This window comes from Lampris incognitus, chromosome 3 (assembly GCF_029633865.1).
Source record: "Lampris incognitus isolate fLamInc1 chromosome 3, fLamInc1.hap2, whole genome shotgun sequence".
Taxonomy (NCBI): Eukaryota; Metazoa; Chordata; class Actinopteri; order Lampriformes; family Lampridae; genus Lampris; species Lampris incognitus.
In genome coordinates, this window is record NC_079213.1 from 95391723 (window position 1) to 95414565 (window position 22843).

The 22843-nt window shown below is 44.9% G+C and overlaps 2 protein-coding genes across 3 annotated transcripts in view; one reads left to right on the forward strand and one right to left on the reverse strand.

Moving 5' to 3' along the window:
- Nucleotides 1–3809: 3809 nt before the first annotated feature.
- On the reverse strand, nt 3810–6284 carry tssk6 (testis-specific serine kinase 6). The gene is given in 3 exon segments (XM_056276869.1): nt 3810–4357; nt 4360–4693; nt 6261–6284. Coding segments are annotated over 3 exon segments (906 nt in total).
- Nucleotides 6285–6704: 420 nt separating this feature from the next.
- The window catches only part of yjefn3 (YjeF N-terminal domain containing 3), a 92246-nt gene continuing 76107 nt past the window's right edge, over nt 6705–22843 (forward strand). For both annotated transcript variants that reach the window (XM_056277673.1, XM_056277674.1), the window contains exon 1: nt 6705–6830. In XM_056277673.1, the coding sequence (XP_056133648.1) occupies nt 6772–6830 (59 nt within the window). In that variant the 5' untranslated portion in view covers nt 6705–6771. The remainder of the gene's footprint in view (nt 6831–22843) is intronic.

A 22843-nucleotide genomic window follows, 5' to 3' on the forward strand; every position in this document is an offset into this window, starting at 1 on the left:
CATCCTTAGTGCCGGTCCCAAGCCCGGACAAATGGGGAGGGTTGCGTCAGGAAGGGCATCTGGCGTAAAATCTTTGCCAAATCAAATATGCGGATCATAAATAAGACTTACATACCGGATCGGTCGAGGCCCGGGTTACCAACGACTGCCACCGGTACTGTTAACCAGCAGGGTGTCGATGGAAACTATGCTACTGTTGGGCGAAGGAGAAGGAGAAGGAGAGGGGGAAAGCATGTCCAGAGGCAGCTAGAGAGGAGGAAGGGTAGGCATGTGGAGGTGAGAGTTGGAACTTTGAATGTTGGCACTATGACTGGTAAAGGGAGAGAGCTGGCTGACATGATGGAAAGAAGAAAGGTAGGCATACTATGTGTGCAAGAGACCAGATGGAAGGGGAGTAAGGCCAGGAGTATTGGAGGTGGGTTCAAACTCTTCTACCATGGTGTGAATGGGAGGAGTAATGGGGTAGGGGTAATTCTGAAGGAAGAGTATGTCAAGAGCGGGCTGGAGGTGAAGAGAGTGTCAGACAGAGTGATGAGTATGAAGCTGGAAATTGAAGGTTTATTGCTGAATGTTATCAGCACATATGCCCCGCAAGTTGGGTGTGAGATGGATGAAAAAGAAGAATTCTGGAGTGAGTTGGACGACATGGTGGAGAGGGTACCCAAGGAGGAGAGAGTGGTGATTGGAGCGGACTTCAATGGACATGTTGGTGAAGGGAACAGAGGTGATGAGGAGGTGATGGGAAGGTATGGAGTCAAGAAGAGAAATGTGGAAGGACAGATGGTGGTCGATTTTGCAAAAAGGATGGAAATGGCTGTGGTGAATACATATTTCATGAAGAGGGAGGAACACAGGGTGACGTACAAGAGTGGAGGAAAGTGCACACAGGTGGACTATATCTTATGTAGAAGGCGCCATCTAAAAGGGATTGGAGACTGCAAGGTGGTGACAGGGGAGAACGTAGCTAGGCAGCATCGGATGGTGGTCTGTAGGATGACTTTGGAGACCAAGAAGAGGAAGCGAGTGAAGACACAGCCGAAGATCAAATGGTGGAAGTTTAAGAAGGAAGACTGTTGTGTGGAGTTCAGGCAGGAGTTAAGACAGGCACTGGGTGGTAGTGAAGAGTTGCCAGATGGCTGGACAACCACTGCAGAAATAGTGAGGGAGACAGCTAGGAAGGTACTTGGTGTGTCTTCAGGACAGAGGAAGGAAGACAAGGAGACTTGGTGGTGGAATGAGGAAGTACAGCAAATTATACAGAGGAAAAGGTTGGCAAAGAAGAAGTGGGATAGTAAGAGCGATGAAGAAAGTAGACAGGAGTACAAGGAGTTGCAGGGTAAAGCAAAGAGAGAGGTGGCAAAGGCAAAGGAAAAGGCATATGGTGAGTTGTATGACAGATTAGACACTAAGGAAGGAGAAAAGGACTTGTACCGATTGGCTAGACAGAGGGACCAAGCTGCAAAGGATGTGCAGCAAGTTAGGGCGATCAAGGATAGAGATGGAAATGTGCTGACAAGCGAGGAGAGTGTGCTAAGAAGGTGGAAGGAATACTTTGAGGGGTTGATGAATGAAGAAAATGAGAGAGAGAGAAGGTTGGATGATGTAGGGATAGTGAATCAGGAAGTTCAGCGGATTAGCAAGGAGGAAGTGAGGGCAGCTATGAAGAGGATGAAGAGTGGAAAGGCAGTTGGTCCTGATGACATACCTGTGGAGGCATGGAGATGTTTAGGAGAGATGGCAGTGGAGTTTTTAACTAGATTGTTTAACACAATCCTGGAAAGTGAGAGGATGCCTGAGGAGTGGAGAAGAAGCATACTGGTACCGATTTTCAAGAACAAGGGCGATGTGCAGAACTGTAACAACTACAGAGGTATAAAGTTGATCAGCCACAGCATGAAGATATGGGAAAGAGTAATAGAAGCTAGGTTAAGAGGAGAGGTGATGATCAGCGAGCAGCAGTTTGGGTTCATGCCACGAAAGAGCACCACAGATGCGATGTTTGCTTTGAGAATGTTGATTGAGAAGTATAGAGAAGGCCAGAAAGAGTTGCATTGTGTCTTTGTAGATTTAGAGAAAGCTTATGACAGAGTGCCGAGAGAGGAGGTGTGGTATTGTATGAGGAAGTCAGGAGTTGCAGAGAAGTATGTAGGAGTGGTGCAGGATACGTATGAGGGAAGTGTGACAATGGTGAGGTGTGCGGTTGGAATGACAGATGGGTTCAAGGTGGAGGTGGGATTACATCAAGGATCGGCTCTGAGCCCTTTCTTGTTTGCAATGGTGATGGACAGGTTGACGGACAAGATCAGGCAGGAGTCTCCATGGACGATGATGTTCGCGGATGACATTGTGATCTGTAGCGAGAGTAGAGTGCAGGTTGAGGAGAGCCTGGAGAGGTGGAGGTATGCACTGGAGAGAAGAGGAATGAAAGTCAGTAGGAGCAAGACAGAATACCTATGCGTGAATGAGAGAGAGGACAGTGGAATGGTCAGGATGCAAGGAGTAGAGGTGACAAAGGCATTTGAGTTTAAATACTTGGGGTCAACTGTCCAAAGTAACGGGGAGTGCAGTAGAGAGGTGAAAAAGAGAGTGCAGGCAGGTTGGAGTGGGTGGAAAAGTGTGTCAGGAGTGATTTGTGATAGAAGGGTACCAGCAAGAGTTAAAGGGAAGGTTTACACGATGGAAGTGAGGCCAGCTATGTTATATGGTTTGGAGACAGTGGCACTGACGAAAAGACAGGAGGCGGAGCTGGAGGTGACAGAGTAGAAGATGCTAAGATTTTCACTGGGAGTAATGAAGAAGGACAGGATTAGGAACGATTATATTAGAGGGACCGCTCAGGTTGGACGGTTTGGAGACAAAGCAAGAGAGGCAAGATTGAGATGGCTTGGACATGTGTGGAGGAGAGATGCTGGGTATATTGGGAGAAGGATGCTGAATATCGAGCTGCCAGGGAAGAGGAGAAGAGGAAGGCCAAAGAGGAGGTTTATGGATGTGGTGAGGGAAGACATGCAGGTGGCTGGTGTGACAGAGGAAGACGCAGAAGACAGGAAGAAATGGAAATGGATGATCCGCTGTGGCGACCCCTAACGGGAGCAGCCGAAAGTAGTAGTAGTAGTAGTAGTAGTTATTAATTGAGTGCTGAGTCCTCAGTCGGAGCACCGGAGAAGAGGAGATACACCTGGTGGAGTTCTGTACTCTGCTGAATATATTCTTCTGCTTTTCTATATTTGATACTTGGGTCCCCTACTTTATCTTAAATTGTTAATGATGCTAGCCACATTTCTATTTTTGGATGAAGACGGAATTTTTTAATGAAAAAAAAAATCAAGGTTGACAAAACAAATCATATTGTCTTAATGAAGACCTTTCCTTCAGGCTAATTCAGAAAGTTAAAGGTCTTCATGGGCTAATAAGGCAAAGATTTGTAAGGATGGCCAATACCAAAAATTTGAAGAAAGTAGTAATCTAGTACTGACTTTTTGTTTTGGGATGTTTTAACAATTATATCTATTTAGGCTTGCGTGAAAAGGACAATTAGTTTTGGCGTTTCTACTCATCAAATCATTGTACTCACTTTAATTCTCCTTTTTCAACTGTGTGTGTGTGTGTGTGTGTGTGTGTGTGTGTGTGTGTGTGTGTGTGTGTGTGTGTGTGTGTGTGTGTGTGTGTGTGTGTGTGTGTGTTACACTGCCTGTGGGTTCATGCTAAATCTATCTATTGCATTATTCAGCAATTGGGCCTGCACACACACACACACAAAAACAAATTTAATCGGTCAGCCAGCCAAGTCAGATAGGTTATTAATTAACTTAAGTTTTATTGTGCCTCATTGTTCTTTTCGGTCGCTTGCTGTAGCTGCGAGTGCTGAGCCACCTGCTGTGTGGGGGGCCGTTTGTAAACTTGAATAGGAACATTTTCACAGGCACCCCATACTGCTGGATGTTGGGTCTGGTATTAGCTGTGAAGTGGAGGAGATAGGAGATGAGTGCCTGACAGGACGCTGGCAATGTCAGGTCATCTGGATATACCACAGGTCTGCGCTGGGCCTCTATTAATCTGGCAGGGCTGGAGTCATCATGAGGCATGCGTCCTGCGACCATGATGTACAGAATAATGCCCAGGCTCCATATGTCATATTTTTTGGGATCGTATGGAATGCTGTTCACGACCTCTGGTGGGGCATAGGGCAGGGAACTGCAGTACATGGTGCTAACATCAGGGTATCCCATTGAAAACCTCCTAAAACTGAAGTTGTCGATTTTCACTCGGCTGTCTGACATTATCAGTATATTCTCACACTTGAGGTCTCGTTGGACAATGTTGTTTTGGTGGAGGTAGTTGACTGCGCTAACAATTAGGTGAAAATGGTCCTGGACTGGTCCACTGACATCCTTCTGACCTCACTGATCCTCTGCAGGAGGTCAGTTGCCGCCGGCTCCATCACAATGTAGACTATTCCATTATGGCTCTCTAATATTTCAAACACATGAACAATATTTTCGTGACTGACTATGTTATAAAGTTCCAGGTCCCTGGGTAGAAACCTGGTGAAAAAGTCTTGAGATGCTAAGCTACGATTCACAATTTTGATAGCCACCTCAGAGCCATGTGTCTGTGAGCTGGCCAGTTTGACTTTCGAAAAACGTCCTTCGCCATTCACTCTCATAATCCTGTACCCCTTCTGACGCAACTCCTTTGGGTTGTAAATTTTTGCAGGTTGTATTCTGGGCTGAGGCCCTTATTCTTCAAAATGTCCCAAGTGCATCAAGATCTATTTAAGGGGCTACAGTAAGGCCCAGGATGTTTCTTTGACCAAGATGAAGGATGGTCTGATGGTGTGAATGCATCTGATGTGTAGATAGATCTTCACTTCATTGGAATCACGTCATTATTTGCTCATAAAAGAAATGACAGACTCCCATTATGTCACAAACCATGCCTTGTTCTACTGTAAATCATGTTCTAAATTAGAATTCTTCTGTTTGGCATTAGTGTTGGATTGGCCTGGTTTACGCTGCCCAACTACAAGCTGCAATGGCATCTGAAGACCACCTGGTGGCAGGGTGCACCAACAGTCGCTCAAGCCTTACACCGGTATCTGTCTACAGCGTCCACAATCACCTATGGTTCCTTGTGACAGCCCAGTGAGAGGTACAAACATAACATTTGTTTCAGTGGTCTTAGAAAATCTGCGGTGAGTGCAATTGCATTGCTTTGCAACCATTCACTGAAAATATTAGGAATGCCATGGTGGCAAATACCGTACCAGTCATTCACTCTCTGAATAATTGGGCCTCCTAGATGCTTCCTGGAGAGGGGGGGGGGTGAGAGAGAGAGAGAGAGAGAGAGAGAGAGAGAGAGAGAGAGAGAGAGAGAGAGAGAGAGATATAGTTGTTATTGTTGTTTTATTGTTTCTTTGTTGATTGGTGTGGTGTGGTGTTGTGTTGATGTTCACTGTTGGTGTTGTTGTGTACTGTCCAGATTGCTCTTTGATGCCTTGGCAACATTGTTTTTAAAACTTTCATGCCAATAAAGCCCTTTGAATTGAATTGAATTGAGGGGAGGCGGGGTAGAGAGGGTGGGGGTGAGAGAGAGAGAAAGAAAGAGTGAGAGCGCTCTATGGAAAAATAGGGGCAATCGTTTGTCACTGTGACCCAGTTAAAAGCTTCATCTCTTGGGAGCATCTGGCTTTGCCTGTGGTACATAAGTATCATTCTATAGCTATAGTGTGTGTGTGTGTGTGTGTGTGTGCGCGCGCGTGCACGCGTGTGTGCTTGCGTGCATGGGCAAATGTGTGTGCCTTTATGTAATACATATAATTTTTTTAAGGGTGTCTTTATATGCAGTAGAATTATTTTTTCATTAAATATTTTCCTCAGCTGCACTTACTTACACAACATCAGTCTCCAATTGTCAAATTCCACTTCTGTTAAGTGTTGCCCCATTCATGTTTCTCTGTCCTTAAAGCTTGGTTTTGCAAATTGCTACTAGATGTCCATTCTGGTGCTGCTGGATCATTACCTCAGTTTCGGCAAAGCGGTACACTCACTTGCCCATTAGATGAAAGGTTTTGCTGTTGTGCATTTGCAATGTTGTGAACTGTCAAGTGTTTCCTCACTCCAGTGCTTGCTCCAGATTCCACATCAAGAGATACAGTTGTCTGCTTGTGTGTTTGTGTGCATCTGTGTCTATGTGTTGTGCATATATATGCGTGTGTGTGTGTGTGTGCATATTTGTGTGTTTGGGGAGGGGGGGCTTACAGCTGATTGAGTGCCAATGATCATGGGTGCCTGAGCCTATCAGCGGGCTCGCACCGCATCACCCCGCTTCTTAATTGGCTGGCTTCTACCGATGAGCGCTGCTGATACACAGAGCGAGCTGGTTTTATCAGAGAAGGAGCCAGGCAGTGGAGAGAGCGAGAGAGAGAGAGAGAAAGAGAGCGAGAGAGACAGAGAGAGCAAGAGAGAGAGAGAGAGAGCAAGAGAGAGAGAGAAATTCAGAGGCAAGTAGTGAGTGGTAGGTGGTCATTAAGAGTCTGAACCAATAGAGGCGGAGAGAGAGAGAGAGAGAGAGAGAGAGAGAGAGAGAGTCAGAGTCAGAGTGATAGGAGAGAGAGAGAGAACCCTTTATGTTCCCAGGCTATTCTAAAGCAGATAGACCGTACATTTATTTGGTTAGCGAGCGAGCGAGAGAGGCAGTGTTCTCTTTGAAGTAGCCTCGCTCACACCTCGCCGTTTGCTGAATCCTGCTGGCTGAAAACAGACGGACAAAATGAATCACAGCTCAACTGAAGCAGAGGCTGAGACCACTGAACCGCTGCGCTATCTCAGGTAGGCACCTGACCAGAATAGGGTGAGAAAATCGTTCCGACGCATCGTGTTCCTGTTGAATTACTATTTTCTGCCAGTCTGTTCTCTTCTGGTTTAGGAATCAGACCAACTTAGAGACCAATATACAGACTGTGGCCAAAAACAAGAGGGAAAGAAAGAGAGGGAGATAGAGTGAGAGAGAGATGCAGGTAGATCTCTCCTTGTGGTGGGTTTTGGTCAGCCAAGAAAAGGCACTCGGTCACCACAGAGCATGTTTAACTTATGGCGTACAGTATATAGTACAGCACAGATGAACTTGTTCCTTTCATGCGGAGCGAGGATAGAGAAATGAGGGCTGTATCTAAGCTTTGAAAGACATTTCATTCCTTTTTAATGTTCTTCCCTTTTTCTCCCAATTTGGCTTGCCAAGCCACTTATTCTCCTAAGGTCGTGCCATTTGTGATTTGGGTGGGAAGGGTGTAGATAATAACCATTCACTTGCAGAGGAGTCGCCTGATGCTTCTTTTCACCTGCCTGGCTTCAGGTTTCTCAGGGGTAACATAACACATGTGGAGGCTCACGCTGTTTCCTCCCAGACTCCACCTGCAGCTGTACGGGCACCTCATCACCTGTTGCAGTTGCCATTTGCAGAAACATTATCAACTATGTGCCGAGCCGGACATCTGATACAGTAGCAAAGACCCGATGACAGTATGTGGTTTGACCCTAACAGGTTGTGATTTCATAAAGTGTGTGTGTGTGTGTGTGTGTGTGTGTGTGTGTGTGTGTGTGTGTGTTTGAAATTTTTTAATAGTAAACGTAAAACACAACTTGTACATAGCGCAAAGGGACCGAGTCCTTCCAAATGCAATGAGTTACTTTAATTTTCTTTTTTTTCGTTGTTTGTTTCATTTAAATAATGCCCCTTTTCCACTACAGGGTACCGGCTCAACTTGACTTTTTTGTTTTGTTGTACTGATTGTGATATCTATATCTGTGTACTTGGCCTGTCATGTCACTGCTGTTCCTTGTTTTTGCCTCTCTTTTTTTATTTTACTCCCCATCCCCTTCCCTTAGGGGACACTTACCCCCAACATAGGCTGTTATTGTAAATAAGAGTTTGCTCTTAATTAACTTGCCTATTACAATAAAGGTTGATGATGATGATGATGATGACTTGACTTTTTCCATTTTCCATTACTGGAAAGTACCGGCATTTTGGTAACTGCTACCACTTTTCTGGTACCACCTTTGTCGAGGTTCCAAAAAAAACTGGAGCGGGTACCAAAATCAATGCAGACCAGCGACACTGAGGCGGTGCTGTTACAGTAATGGAAAACGACACTGCGAGTCAAGTTGAGTCGAGTCGAGTATAGCGGGTACCATGTCGTGGAAAAGGGGCATAACTTTACCATCATGTCACATTTGATATGCACACTGTGGGTGGTCGGTGGCGTTCTTAAAAGCCGTGTATGGATCAAGGCTAAGGGAACTCGACGAACATGTGGCCTAAATGGCGTCGTCTGTATTATTATCAGAGCTTTAGTGTCACAGTATTGGGACTGAGTGAGCACCAACAGTGAACATCTAGTATTTCTGCTTTACTGCTATCTACACTGTAGGCTGTTGCTACATAAATCACAGAGATGGGGGATAAGTTTTGTCCAAACCAGGGATGAAAATAATACTCTGAGGCGTGGATCCCCGCCACCTCCACCCTGGCAAACTGCCACCTGGATGTTAGAATTTCTTTGCATTCTTATCTTTTACATGTTTCCATGCCCTTTTCTCCTCTGGCTACACCACAGATTGAATTACAGATATGGGCTGTGTTATTGAATCAACAAGACCATTTTTAATTTGGTATTTCAGATCCCAGGTTGCTGACTACTGCAGGCCTAATCTGATTTAGTTTGTTGTAAATCAGATGTTTAATCATTTTGTTATGCAAGTGTGGGCCGCTGTGGCTCCACAACATCCACAGTCACTCTCTCACAGAGGGAGGAAAGGAAGGACTCGGGTGGGGCCTGGTGGTGTGTGTGTTTGCGTGTGCGTGTGTGTGTGTGTGTGTGTGTGTGTGTGTGTGTCCAAATATATGTAGCATTTTTTTTCTATTACACACACACACACACACACACACACATATCCAACACCCTCTAGACAGCAATGGGTGTAAAATTATATAGTTTTGGTGGCTGTATGATGGGAAGATCATGGGTTTTTCTGTCCTCTCTTGTTTCTGTCCTTTATCCCAACAAGGTTGTTCTGTCACTTGCAAGGAAGGAAGGTTGATGGGTAATCCTTGCATGCATGTTAACTAAAAGGATATGCGTAGAATGTAAGAAAGCCTTGTTCCCTCTATCGGCTGGTTATTTCAATTTATGACAAAAAATTTTGAGCTCCTTTTATGTGACAGCTTTGGTATGGTATTATGCATATACGCACCAAAATATATGCGCATATGTCGCCATAATTTACATTAGTTATTTCTGTGAGAATCTCAAGACACGCCCCGTTTTGTCACCGGTTAAACAAGTAATTGTACCCTGACACTCCAAGTTGGTCGTTTTAACCGTGCCCATCCTTCGACACCCATCTATTTCATTGTCTCTGTGATAGTGCCATGGCAGTAGCAGGGGAAGAACCCATGCATTAAATCTATTCCCGTTGCCGATTTTTGTGCACCTCTCCGTACACTATGTAATTACTGTCATTACAGAACCTGTTTTTGCATTCCTTCCCATGTGCCCTCCGTGTCTGTGCCGCCGACGCCTGGGAGATAAACCATCACCCGAGAGGCCTCACCCCCGTCTCCAGTGCCTATGATCTCCACAGCTTGATTGAGGCCGGCTATTAAATAGCATCACCCTGCTAGTCAGTTAAGGCCCATAGCTACATGCACATTCCACTGGGATAACAGATCATGGAACATCTACCATCACCATCATCACCATCATCACATCAGTGTGTATGTAAGTGTGTTTGTGTGTGTGTACACACGTACACCTATACCCTCTATGTGTGTGATTTCTTCAAATAATTACCCAGTTTATGCATTTTTTTTAAGTCTTAACTCGCTCCATAATCAGTTCATGTATATATTATTCATCCATGATTTGTGTCTGTCAACCAGTTTCCCATTGGCTATGCAATTGTCATAGCAACTGCTTTAAGCAAGAGTTTGGTGGGGGATTGTGCGAACAAGGACAGATTAGATGAGGGTAAACCTCATCTTGCACTATGGGCTGAATGAGTTGGAAAGCGCATTTGCTTATGCTTAACAACCATCGGAGAAGGCTGCACAGTGATCTGATATGATTATGCAGAACTTATAAGTTTTGCATATGGCAGAGGCAAGCAGACGCCTATAAGTAAAATACTCTCTGTGCATCAGGTGAGCCCCGGTGGCTCAGGTTGATGATGCGTACACCGTGTGCCTGTGACTGCTGTAGGTTCCACGCTCATTCAATGCATCGCTTTCTGTAAATACTCGCCGACCGTTTAGACTTAAAGATCAACCACACTCCTGTCAATATCAGAATAGGAGCACCATGCTGTTTATGTACAATGTCAAGATGAACGGTTGGATCAGAGCACTGAACTTGTCACTGCTCTGGAGATTGGAAACGGACATGAGCGGGATGTGTGTCTGCCTGACCTAATGTCCTATCACATCAAGATTCAAGATTCTTTATTTGTTACGTCTCATTATAAAAGTATAAGAGAGCAAAATTCTCGAGTTTTGGCTCCTCAACACGGCAGCAACAATAGTAATTAAATAACAACAAAACAGAACAAAAAAGCAGTAATAATAATAGGTAGGTAGTAGGTAGGTAGGTCTTTATTTCAAACACAGCAAACAAGCAAGCGTTACATGTTTGAAAAGGAGCAGGAGGAAGTTTCTACTTATACTATCCTGCCCCCTGTCTGATGCTCAATCTATACAATCTCATTAATAAACTTGTTTTTTTTACACATCAGAGTATGCCTTACTCGTATACCTAGTTAATGAGTCAACAACAAAAAACCCCAATAAGAATAGTAATGATGGAAATTAAAAATGGAATAAAAATAAGGAAAATAGTGGGAAAAAAATTAAATTGTGTGTGTTTGTGTGTGCGTGCGTACGTGCGTGCGTGTGTGTAAGCAAAGGAATTAAAGCAATACAAATACCAAAAACAAGCGAAAAAGAAGCCCAGATAATAAAAGCAATAATAATGGTGTCCCATTAGAAAAAGAATGGTGACGGCTATAAAATACTGAGAAAAAGAGAGAAAAATAATCGGTGTGTGGTGTGTGTAAGGTATTGTGTGTGTGTGTAGGCTCAGCCTTAATACATTTGCATATGTGTGTGTAGTTGTTTGCATATTTGTGTATGTTTGTGTATGCCAAGCTACTTCTGTGTGTATGTGTGTGTGTGCGTGTGTGTGTGTGTGTGTAAACTGATGATCCGCTGAAGACCATAGGTCAATACCATCAGTCTGGCAACAGGCTTAGTGTCTTTCAATGTTCTTTGTTCAAAAGCCTGGTTGCTTGGTGGAAAAAGCTGTTCCGGAGTCTACTGGTCTGGGCTTTGAGGCTGCGGTACCGCTTGCCTGACGGTAGCAGCTGGAACGGTCCATAGTTGGGGTGGCTGGGGTCTTTGATAATCCTGCGGGTTTTGCTGACACATCAGTGTCAAATCTCGTTGTTTGTGTCACCTAATTTTGTTATTTTGTTCTGTTATTTTGTGGCATGGGTGTGCATGCACACACATATATATGAGGGGCCGTACAAACCATAATAATATATTCTGGCCCACACACACACACACACTTTATATATATATGCCACACCCACACACACACACACACACACACATATATATATATATATACATACAGTGCACCCGGAAAGTATTCACACCCCTTCACTTTCCCCACATTTTGTTATGTTACAGCCTTATTCCAAAATGGATTAAATTCTTTTTTTTCCTCATCAATCTTCATACAATACCCCATAATGTCAAAGCGAAAAAGGTTTTGTAGAAATTTTTGCAAATTTATCAAAAATAAAAAACTGAAATATTGCATGTACATAAGTATTCACACACTCTACTCATACTTGGTTGAGGCACCCTTGGTAGCGATTACAGCCTCAAGTCTTCTTGGGTATGAAGCTACAAGCTTGGCACACCTATATTTGGGGTATTTCTCCCAATCTTCTCTGCAGATCCTCTTGAGCTCTGTAAGGTTAGATGGGGAGCGTCGCTGCACAGCTATTTTCAGGTCTTTCCAGAGATGTTCAATGGGGTTCAAGTTTGGGCTCTGGCTGGACCACTCAAGGACTATTCACAGACTTGTCCTGAAGCTACTCCTTCCTTGTCTTGGCTGTGTGCTTAGGGTCGTTGTCGTGTTGAAAGGTAAACCTTCGCCCCAGTCTGAGGTCCTAAGCGCTCTGGAGCAGGTTTTCATCAAGGATCTCTCTGTACTTTGCTCCATTCATCTTTCCCTCGATCCTGACTAGTCTCCCAATTCCTGCCGCTGAAAAACATCCCCACAGCATGATGCTGCCACCACCATGCTTCACTGTAGGGATGGTATTAGCAAGGTGATGAGAGGTGCCTGGTTTCCTCCAGATGTGACGTTTGGCATTCAGGCCAGAGAGGTCAATCTTGGTTTCATCAGACCAGAGAATCTTTTTTCTCATGGTCTGAGAGTCCTTTAGGTGCTTTCTGGCAAACTCCAAGCGGGCTGTCATGTGCCTTTTACTGAGCACAGGCTTCCATCTGGCCACTCTACCATAAAGGCCTGATTGGTGGAGTGCTGCAGAGATGGTTGTCCTTCTGGAAGGTTCTCCCATCTCCACAGAGGAACGCTGGAGCTCTGTCAGAGTGACCATCGGGTTCTTGGTCACCTCCCTGACCAAGGCCCTTCTCCCCCGATTGCTCAGTTTGGCTGGGCGGCCAGCTCTAGGAAGAGTCCTGGTGGATCCAAACTTCTTCCATTTACCAATGACGGAGACCACTGTGCTCTTCGGGACCTTCAAAGCTGTAGAATTTTTTTTGTACCCTTCCCCAGATCTGTGCCTCGATACAATCCTGTCTAAGAGGTCCACAGACAATTCCTTTGACTTCATGGCTTGGTTTCTGCTCTGACATGCACTGTCAACAGGGGGACCTTATATAGACAGGTGTGTGCCTTTCCAAATCATGTCCGATTAATTGAATTTACTACAGGTGGACTCCAATCAAGATGTAGAAACATCTCAAGGATGATCAGTGGAAACAGGATGAACCTGAGCTCAATTTTGAGTGTCATAGCAAAGGGTGTGAATACTTATGTACATGCAATATTTCAGTTTTTTATTTTTATTAAATTTGCAAAAAATTCTACAAAACCTTTTTCACTTTGTCATTATGGGGTATTGTGTGTAGATTGATGAGAAAAAAAGGAATTTAATCCATTTTGGAATAAGGCTTTAACATAACAAAATGTGGAGAAAGTGAAGGGGTCTGAATACTTTCCGGATGCACTGTATATATGCCACACACACACACTCACACACACACACTTGCTTGCTTGCTGGTTGTCGAACATGTCCGATGATGACCATCTTCTCCTATTTGTGAGTCCTTTGGTGACTGAATAGTCCGATCCTGGATGCACAGTTGCGGTTGCAGACCTGGCATGTAAAAGTGGGGCTGGAGGGGGCAGGGGTATTTTTGCGAGCATGCCTCTTTGCACACTTTGCTACACGGTGTTGTGTGCGTTGGTTTTCCATATGCTTCACTCCCTCTGAGACGTGAGAGCGCCAGGTTGTGCGGCAGGAAGCAAATTCCTCCAAAGAAGAGGGGTTGATCTGGCGCACACACACGCACACACACACACACACACACACACACACACACACACACACAACAAGATAACAAGGGGAAGAAGAATGCCTGCCAGCATACGTTTCAGTTTTCCACAACATAGATCTGACCGCTCTGTATCAGAGTACGTCTTCTCCTTGCAGTGACGTGCGGTGAGGTTCGTGGCTGGTGAGGCACTGACTTTTTCAGAGTCAGATTTACAAATATATGAAGCCAATATAGTAGCTTCAATTCACCATTCATTTGGCAGCTTGCACATTGACTACTGCTTGTGTTTCATATCTCATCAGCATTCTTTACACACACATAATTAAGGTACATATTTGGACAAGGAGCGGCTCAGAGAAAGAGCGCATTTGCTCTGCACTGTGCGTGTTTTCCTAATTTGCCATCGTAATTCCACAATTACTATCACTATTTTTTATATTGTGTAGTTTTTATCTGTTGTTGCTTTTTGTATTTGTTTATCTTTGTACAGTGTCCTGGAGTATCCAGAAAGGCGCTTATAAATAAAATTTATTATTATCATTATTACTACTATTAGTATTTAATTAATTACATACTCATTCAATACAAATAAAAGGATGTACTGCAGTGTATGCATGGGCTTACCTTTACTTGAAAACCTTTTAGCTCCGACATTGGTCTTCCATCATTTATCACTTCGCTTTTTGATTGAAAGTCCAATTTTGAGAAACTTTTGAGCTTAAGATATAGAATCTACCATTTTTGCAGTCAGAATTTTAAAAAAAAATAAAGGAACTGCTGTAGTGAACTTGACTCTGCGTTAAAGAAGAGCAACAGCAGAAGAAAGCATCCTGTAAACCCGTGGGCTCACGCATACGCCCCCTTCAGTGAGGCAGAGGTACTGGCTGCCTCATCTCATGCTTTTAAGGAAAGTGAGGACATATAATAAAAGTTTCTACAAACATTACATTGGTGACAAACAGTGAGAAAGCAAAAGGCATGCGCTCAACCCAGTTTGTGAGGTATTGCGCAATCCGAGGTGAGGCTCCGCTCCTCGCTGCCTCAACTCGCGTATCTCCCCTCTAATTGAACAGGAAATATGCAAATTCAGCGATTTTGATAATAAAAATGATTTAAATTATTGGAATTGTACATAAATTACATTTATAGAACAGATCAGTAGAAAAATATTAATATTTATTTTATTTTATCATCATTTGTTTTTTCTTTTCATGATGAAAGGTGAGGCTCTGCCTCACCTGCCTCCCCTGACCACACGTCCCTGTCTCCTTGGTAAAATCGTCATTATCTTGAGGAAATAAATCACTTGTGCTGGGGAGGAAAACAACAAAGGGTTTCTATTAAACGGCTCGACCCCTTCTCCCTCAGTGGCACGGTGGCGCAGTGGTTAGCGCTGTCGCCTCACAGCAAGAAGATCCTGGGTTTGAACCCCGGGGTTTTCCAACCTTGGAGGTAATCCCAGGTTGTTCTCTGTGTGGAATTGGCATGTTCTCTCCATGTCTGCGGTGGGTTTTCTCTAGGTGCTCCGGTTCCCTCCACCATCAAAAAGACATGCATGCTAGGGTTAATACTCCTGTCTGTGCCCCTGACCAAGGCAATGGAAAGAAGAATTCGAGTTGATCCCTGGGCCCTGCACAGTGGCTGCCAACTGCTCCTAGCTACACAGCTAGGATGGGTTAAATGCAGAGAAGAATTTCCCCACGGGGATCAATAAGGTATCTCAAAATCAAGAAATCAAAAAAATTAATCTCTCATTTCATTATCAGCTTCATCTCCACAAAACATTATTGTGGCTAATGGTCTCTATGGCCATAGGCTGCCACTAGCTGGGTTCCCCGGCATAGAGACACGGAAACAGATGAGGGCACCACAGCCCATTTACTAAAACAAGGCTTTAAAAATGCCCGAGCTAAAACCCATGTAAAAAGACTGCAAACACACATTAATTAAAGGTCTCTTTAGTAGAGAGAGAGGATGCCTCTTCGTCTAGGTGTGGAACCAGTTTGTCTGTCCTGAGTCAGTTAGAGCCACTCAGGACAGCCAGTCCACACCATCCTCAAACAAGGAGGAGCTGCTGTGAATACAGAGTGATAGCATGCAGGAGGAGAACACAGTGGTGCAAAGGCCAGGAGAACCCCCTTAACAAGCCATCTGTGTCTTAACATAGCAAAAGAAATACTATAATTTCAGTTGACGTGGTAGGAAATGCCCCCCCCCCCATTCACAACTTTAGATAAAAAATTAGCATGCAGTAAATTGCATCCCTTTTCGGAGTTTCGAGCAAAAGTTGAGGTCAATCCATTTTTCAATCAATTTGTTAATTAATTAAACTGATAAATCAAACTTTAAATTAGTTTAACACAAAATGAAAAGAAGTGCTCCTCCACAACAGAGAAAACATCCTCATTTCCTCACTGAATATAGACTAGAAAAAACTGTCCAGGGGCGATCTTTCATTTCAATTAACACGAATGTCCTGACTTGACTAGACCATACACACACCTCAGTGCCGGTATGGCTCTGTGATATTCTGTGGAAGCATCGTTTGTATGTGCACAACAGAAGAAGACCCTTTCAGTCACTCTTGCTGATATGACGGCGTGTTATCTGTGTGCTGTCAGAGGATAAGCTGGAAATGTCAGAAGTAATGCTGGGCTAAAGGTCAATACTCTGTTAATAATAATAATAATAATAATGATAATAATAATAATACAAGGGCGTCCGGGTGGCATGGCGGTCTATTCTTTTGCCTACCAACATGGGGCTCGCCAGTTTGAATCCCTGTGTTTACCTCTGGCTTGGTCAGGCATCCCTACAGGGACAATTGGCTGTGTTTGCGGGTGGATAGCCGGATGTAGGTATGTGTCCTGGTCGTCGCACTAGCGTCTTCTCTGGTCAGTCAGGGCACCTCTTTGGGGGGGGGGGGGGATAGATAGCGTGATCCTCCCATGTGCTACGTTCCCCTGGCAAAACTCCTCACTGTCAGGTGAAAAGAAGCGGCTGGCTATTCCACATGTATCAGAGGAGGCATGTGGTAGTCTGCAGCCCTCCCCGGCTTGGCAGAAGGGGTGGAGCAATGACCAGGACGGCTTGGAAGAGTGGGGTAATTGGCCAGGTACAATTAGGGAGAAAAGGGGGGGGCATAGAAACACAAAATTGATCACACATTAAAAGCAATTCTGAAAAGGTGAGTTTGATTAATGATGTGAACATGGACAGATGGGTACAGTCTCTGATGTGCTTGGGGAGGGAGTTTCAGATGGAGGGGGCAGCTATGGAGAAGGCTCTGTCAACCCCAGGTCAAGTGATCCTGTGTGGTGGAGACAGGAGTTGATGTCGGAGGAGTGAAGGGTGAGGGAAGGAGTATGATAGTGGAGCAGGTCAGTTAGGTAGGAGGGGGCCTGGTTATGGAGGGCTTTGTGACTGAGGAGAAGGACTTTGAATGGGATCCATTGTGGGACAGGGAGCCAGTGAAGGTTCTGGAGGACAGGGGTGATGTGGTCACAGGAGCGGGAGTAGGTGAGCAGGCGGGCAGCAGAGTTCTGGATGTACTGAAGTTTGTTTAGGACTTTGGATGGTGAGCCATAGAGAATGCTGTTGCAGTAGTCAATTCAGGATGTGATGAAGGCGTGGATAAAAGTTTCAGCAGCAGAGGAGGAGAGTGATGGGTGGAGACCAGCTATGTTTTTTAGGTGGAAAAAAAGGTAGTTCTGGTGATTTGATTGACGCGGTGTTCAAAGGAGAGGTTGCTGTTGAAAATGATTCCGAGGTTGCGGATGTGTGGTGAGGGAGACGGAGTGGCGTTATCGATGGTCAGGCAGAAGTTGTGCGTGGTTTTGGTAAGGGATTTAGGACTGATATGGTCATGTCAGATTTATCACAATTTAGTTTGAGGAAGTTGGCTTGCATCCATGATTTGATTTCAGTGAGGCAGTTGGTCAGGCTGGAGTAAATTGTAGTGGTGATGGATTTAGTGTAGATGGAGAGCTGGACGTCATCGGCGTAACAGTGGAAGTGGGGATCATGACAACGTATGATGTTACCAAGGGGGCGCATGTAAAAGATGAACAGGAGAGGATTAAGTACCGATAATAATGCTCGACCAGATATTGGTCCTTGTCTAAACTGTCTCCGGCCGTCCTACTGTATCTCTGTTAAAGTGTCACCTATCCCCTACTGTCCTTTCAACCAGAGGACATATGTAACTTGTGTTTTTTCAACTGCAACTTCGATTTTAGAAACTCTATTCATTGCCTATTCTGTTAAAATTGACTCAGTCTGCAAATGTGCTAACTGAGACATCTGTCAGCACAGTATGTCCTTTTCTCTCTCTCAGTAATTCAGCAGCTGATTACTTCCAGGATGTTTGGTTTGATTAACCTGAGTGAGTCTTTTATCCACCTTCCACCATTCTCTCTGATACACACTCCTGCCTGCTGTCTGTCTGTTTATTTGTAGGTACGTCTGTCCATTAATTTACCAATCTGTATTTCCATGTTTGCCAATTTGTCTACCTTTCTATCTGTCCTCTTTTTAACTTGTTTTTTTTTGTTTTTTTTTGCCACCCTGTATACCTACCTGTCTGTCTTTGCTTTTACTGGTCTACTCGTCATGAGCAGCACAGTGGCCCAGTGGTTAGCACTGTTGCCTCAAAGCAAGAAGGTCCTGGGCTCGAACCCCAGGCCATCCCAGGTCATTTCTGTGTGGAGTTTGCATGTTCTCCCCATGTCTGCGTGGGTTTGGTCCAGGTGCTCCGGTTTCCTTCCACCATCAAAAAGACATGCATGTTAGGGTTAATACTCCTGCCTATGCCCCTGACCAAGGCAATAGGAAAAAGAACTGGAGTTCGCTACACTGCGGCTGCCCACCGCTCCTAGCTACATGGCTAGGATGGGTCAAATGCAGAGAATGAATTTCCCCACGCTGATTCATAAAGTATATCGTAAAATCTTACCTGTTTGTCCCTCCCTGGCTGTGATGGAAAGAAAGGCCTTATTCCTCTGGCTTGCTTTCTGCCTCTCAGCTCCCTGCCACCAAGTCCCGCACTGGCAGCTCCATTTGCCTGTGTGACAGCTGAGGCATTTTATTTATAGGCCACATGTGATGGCGGAGACAAAGAGGGAGCGAGAAAGACAGAGAGGACAAGGAAAAAACAAGAAGTAGTGAGCAGATGATGTGCTACCAGGTGATGGATCAACTATAATGGCTCCACTGCCGTTAAAGTCAAATTAGCTGCAGAGAGCTGTCCATTCACCAAGTGATGGCTTGTGAGAGGTATGATGGGGAGGGGGTGAGGCGGGCTGAAAGCGCAACCCTGGTTCAGTCAAATTATGGGGTTTTACTGGGCCACTGTTTATTCTTATATAGTGGTATGCAGACTGGAAAGTAAAAATGCATCATATATGTTATTACAAATAGGTGTATATACTATTGATGTGCAAGAATGGATACAGGTACAATTAGTGAGCAAAGGACACACCCATTAAGCCCCCATCTCTGACACACACACACACACACACTCCTTTTTTAAAAGTGCTATATAACTAAAACTTTACGTACTTACTACTTTTGGCTGCTCCCGTTAGGGGTCACCACAGTGGATCATCTGTTTCCATCTCTTCCTGTCCTCTGCATCTTCCTCTGTCACACCAGCCACCTGCATGTCCTCCCTCACCACATCCATATACCTCCTCTTTGGCCTTCCTCTTTTCCTCTTGCCTGGCAGCTCCATATTCAGCATCCTTCTCCCAATATACCCAGCATCTCTCCTCCACACATGTCCAAGCCATCTCAATCTTGCCTCTCTTGTTTTGTTTCCAAACCATCCAGCTTGCGCTGTCCCTCTAATATACTCATTCCTAATCCTGTCCTTCTTCATCACTCCCAACGAAAATCTTAGCATCTTCAACTCTGCCACCTCCAGCTCCACCTCCTGTCTTTTCGTCAGTGCCACTGTCTCCAAACCATATAACATAGCTGGCCTCACTTCCATCGTGTAAACCTTCCCTTTAACTCTTGCTGGTACCCTTCTATCACAAATCACCCCTGACACACTTCTCCACCCACTTCACTCTGCCTGCACTTTCTTCTTCGCCTCTCTTCCGCACTCCCTGTTACTTTGAACAGTTAACCCCAAGTATTTAAACTCACCCACCTTCATCACCTCTACTCCTTGCATCCTCACCATTTTGCTGTCCTCCTGCTCATGTGTTCCGTCTCGCTCCTACTGATTTTCATTCCTCCTCTCTCCAGCACATACCTCCACCTCTCCAGGCTCTCCTCAACCTGCACCCTACTCTCACTACAGACACAATGTCATCTGTGAAAATCATAGTCCCCAGAGACACCTGCCTGATCTCGTCCGTCAACCTGTCCTTCACCATTGCAAACAAGAAAGGGATCAGAGCCAACTCTTGATGTAATCCCACCTCCACCTTGAACCCATCTGTCATTTCAATCACACACCTCACCACTGTCACACTTCCCTCATACATATCCTGCGCCACTCCTACATACTTCTCTGCAGCTCCCGACTTCCTCATACAATACCACACATCCTCTCTCGGCACCCTGTCATATGCTTTCTCTAAATCTACAAAGACACAATGTAACTCCTTTTGGCCTTCTCTATACTTCTCCATCAACATTCCCAAAGCAAACATCGCATCTGTGGTGCTCTTATGTGGCATGAAACTATACTGCTGCTCGCTAATCGCCACCTCTCCGCTTAACCTAGCTTCTGTACTCTTTCCCATATCTTCTTGCTGTGGCTGATCAACTTTATACCTCTGTAGTTGCTACAGTTCTGCACATCGCCCTTATTCTTGAAAATCGATACCAGTATGCTTCTTCTCCACTCCTCAGGCATCCTCTCACTTTCCAGGATTGTGTTAAACAATCTAGTTAAAAACACCACTGCCATCTCTCCTAAACATTTCCATGCCTCCACAGGTATGTCATCAGGACCAACTGCCTTTCCACTCTTCATCCTCTTCATAGCTGCCCTCACTTCCTCCTTGCTAATCCACCGCACTTCCTGATTTACTATCTATCCCCACATCATCCAACCTTCTCTCTCTCTTATTTTCTTCATTCATCAGCCCCTCAAAGTACTCCTTCCAGCTTCTCAACGCACTCTCCTCGTTTGTCAGCCCATTTCCATCTCTATCCTTCATCACCTTAACCTGGACCAGCTCGGTCCCTCTGTCTAGCCAATCAGTTCAAGTCCTTTTCTCCTTCCTTAGTGTCCAACCTCTCATAAAACTTGCCATATGCCTTTTCTTTTGCCTTCGCCATCTCTCTTTGCTTTACGCCACATCTCCTTGTACTCCTAATTTTTTCATCTCTCTGACTATCCCACTTCTTCTTTGCCAACCTCGTCCTCTGTATAATATGCTGTACTTCCTCATTCCACCACCAAGTCTCCTTGTCTTTCTTCCTCTGTCCTGATGACACACCAAGTACCTTCCTAGCTTTCTCCCTCACTATTTCTGCAGTGATTACCCAGCCATCCAGACACTCTTCACTACCACCCAGTGCCTGTCTTAAATCCTACCTGAACTCCACACAACAGCCTTCCTTCAACTTCCACCATTTGATCCTTGGCTCTGCCTTCACTCTTCCTCTTCTTGATCTCCAAAGTCATCCTACAGACCACCATCCAATGCCTCCTAGCTACGTTCTCCCCTGTCACCACCTTGCTGTCTCCAATCCCTTTCAGATCGCGCCTCCTCCATAAGATGTAGTCCACCTGTGTACACTTTCCCCCACTCTTATACGTCACCCTGTGTTCCTCCCTCTTCTTGAAATATGTATTCACCACAGCCATTTCCATCCTTTTTACAAAACCCATCACCATCTGTCCTTCCACAGTCCTCTCCTTGACACCATACCTACCCATCACCTCCTCATCACTGTTGTTCCCTTCACAAACATGCCCATTGAAGTCCACTCCAGTCACCTCTCTCTCCTCCTTGGGTACACTCCACCACATCATTCAACTCATTCCAGAATTCTTCTCTTCCATCTCACACCCAACTTGTGGGGCATATGTGCTGATAACATTCATTATCACACCTTCCATTTCCAGCTTCATACTCATTGCTCTGTCTGACACTCTCTTCACCTCCAATACACTCTTGGCATACTCTTCCTTCAGAATTACCCCTACCCCATTTCTCCTCCCATTCGCACCATGGTAGAAGAGTTTGAACCCACTGCTGATCTTCCTGGCCTTACTCCCCTTCCACTTGGTTTCTTGCACACACAGTAAACCTACCTTTCTTCTTTCCATCATATCAGCCAGCTCTCTCACTTTACCAGTCTAAGTGCCAACAAAGTTCCGGCTCTCACCTCCACACTCCTACCCTTCCTCCTCTCCCGCTGCCTCTGGACATGCCTTCCCTCTCTCCTTCTCCTTTGCCCAACAGTAGCATAGTTTCCACTGGTACCCTGCTGGCCAACAGTACCAATGGTGGTAGTTGGTAACCCAAGCCTCAATCGATCTGGTATGGAAATCTGATTTATGATCCGCATATTTGATTTGGCGAAAGTTTTTATGCTGGATGCCCTTCCTGACACAACTTTCCCCATTTATCTGGGCTTGGGACTGGCACTAAGAATGCACTGGCTTGTGCATCCTTGTGCCGGATTCCTTCTTTTAAATGTATACATGTTTATAAATAGGTCCAGACTCATTAAAGTATATAAGCTTATGTTTTCACTGTGAGGTGATGGCATATATTTTCTTTTTAGTCTGACCAAAGTAGAAAAGATCTGCTGACTCAGGCCTGCTTAAAGCTCTGTTGAGGCAAAATAAACACCAAAGGGGCATTCTGAAGAAGGCTGCAGGGGGACTGTGTCTTCCTAATTATGCTCCCATTGTGAGACATGTTAAGGATTTTATAGAGTGAAAAGGGATGAACAGGATTATACATCTCACCTCCCTCCCCTTCTTAATTTTCAGTCTTGTTATTCTGTTGGTGAAACAACTCATTATTATTTATGTTATTCCCAACTGTATATGCAACCTTGATTGTGACCCAAACCACCCCACTGGCCTAATTTTAAATAGGGTTCTTATGCCACCCTCTAGCCATACAGCTGCGACTTTACTTTTGCTGCTGTTCACCTGACATGAATGTCTTTGGACTGTTGGAGGACACTGGAGGGGAAGCCCATGAGGATAGTA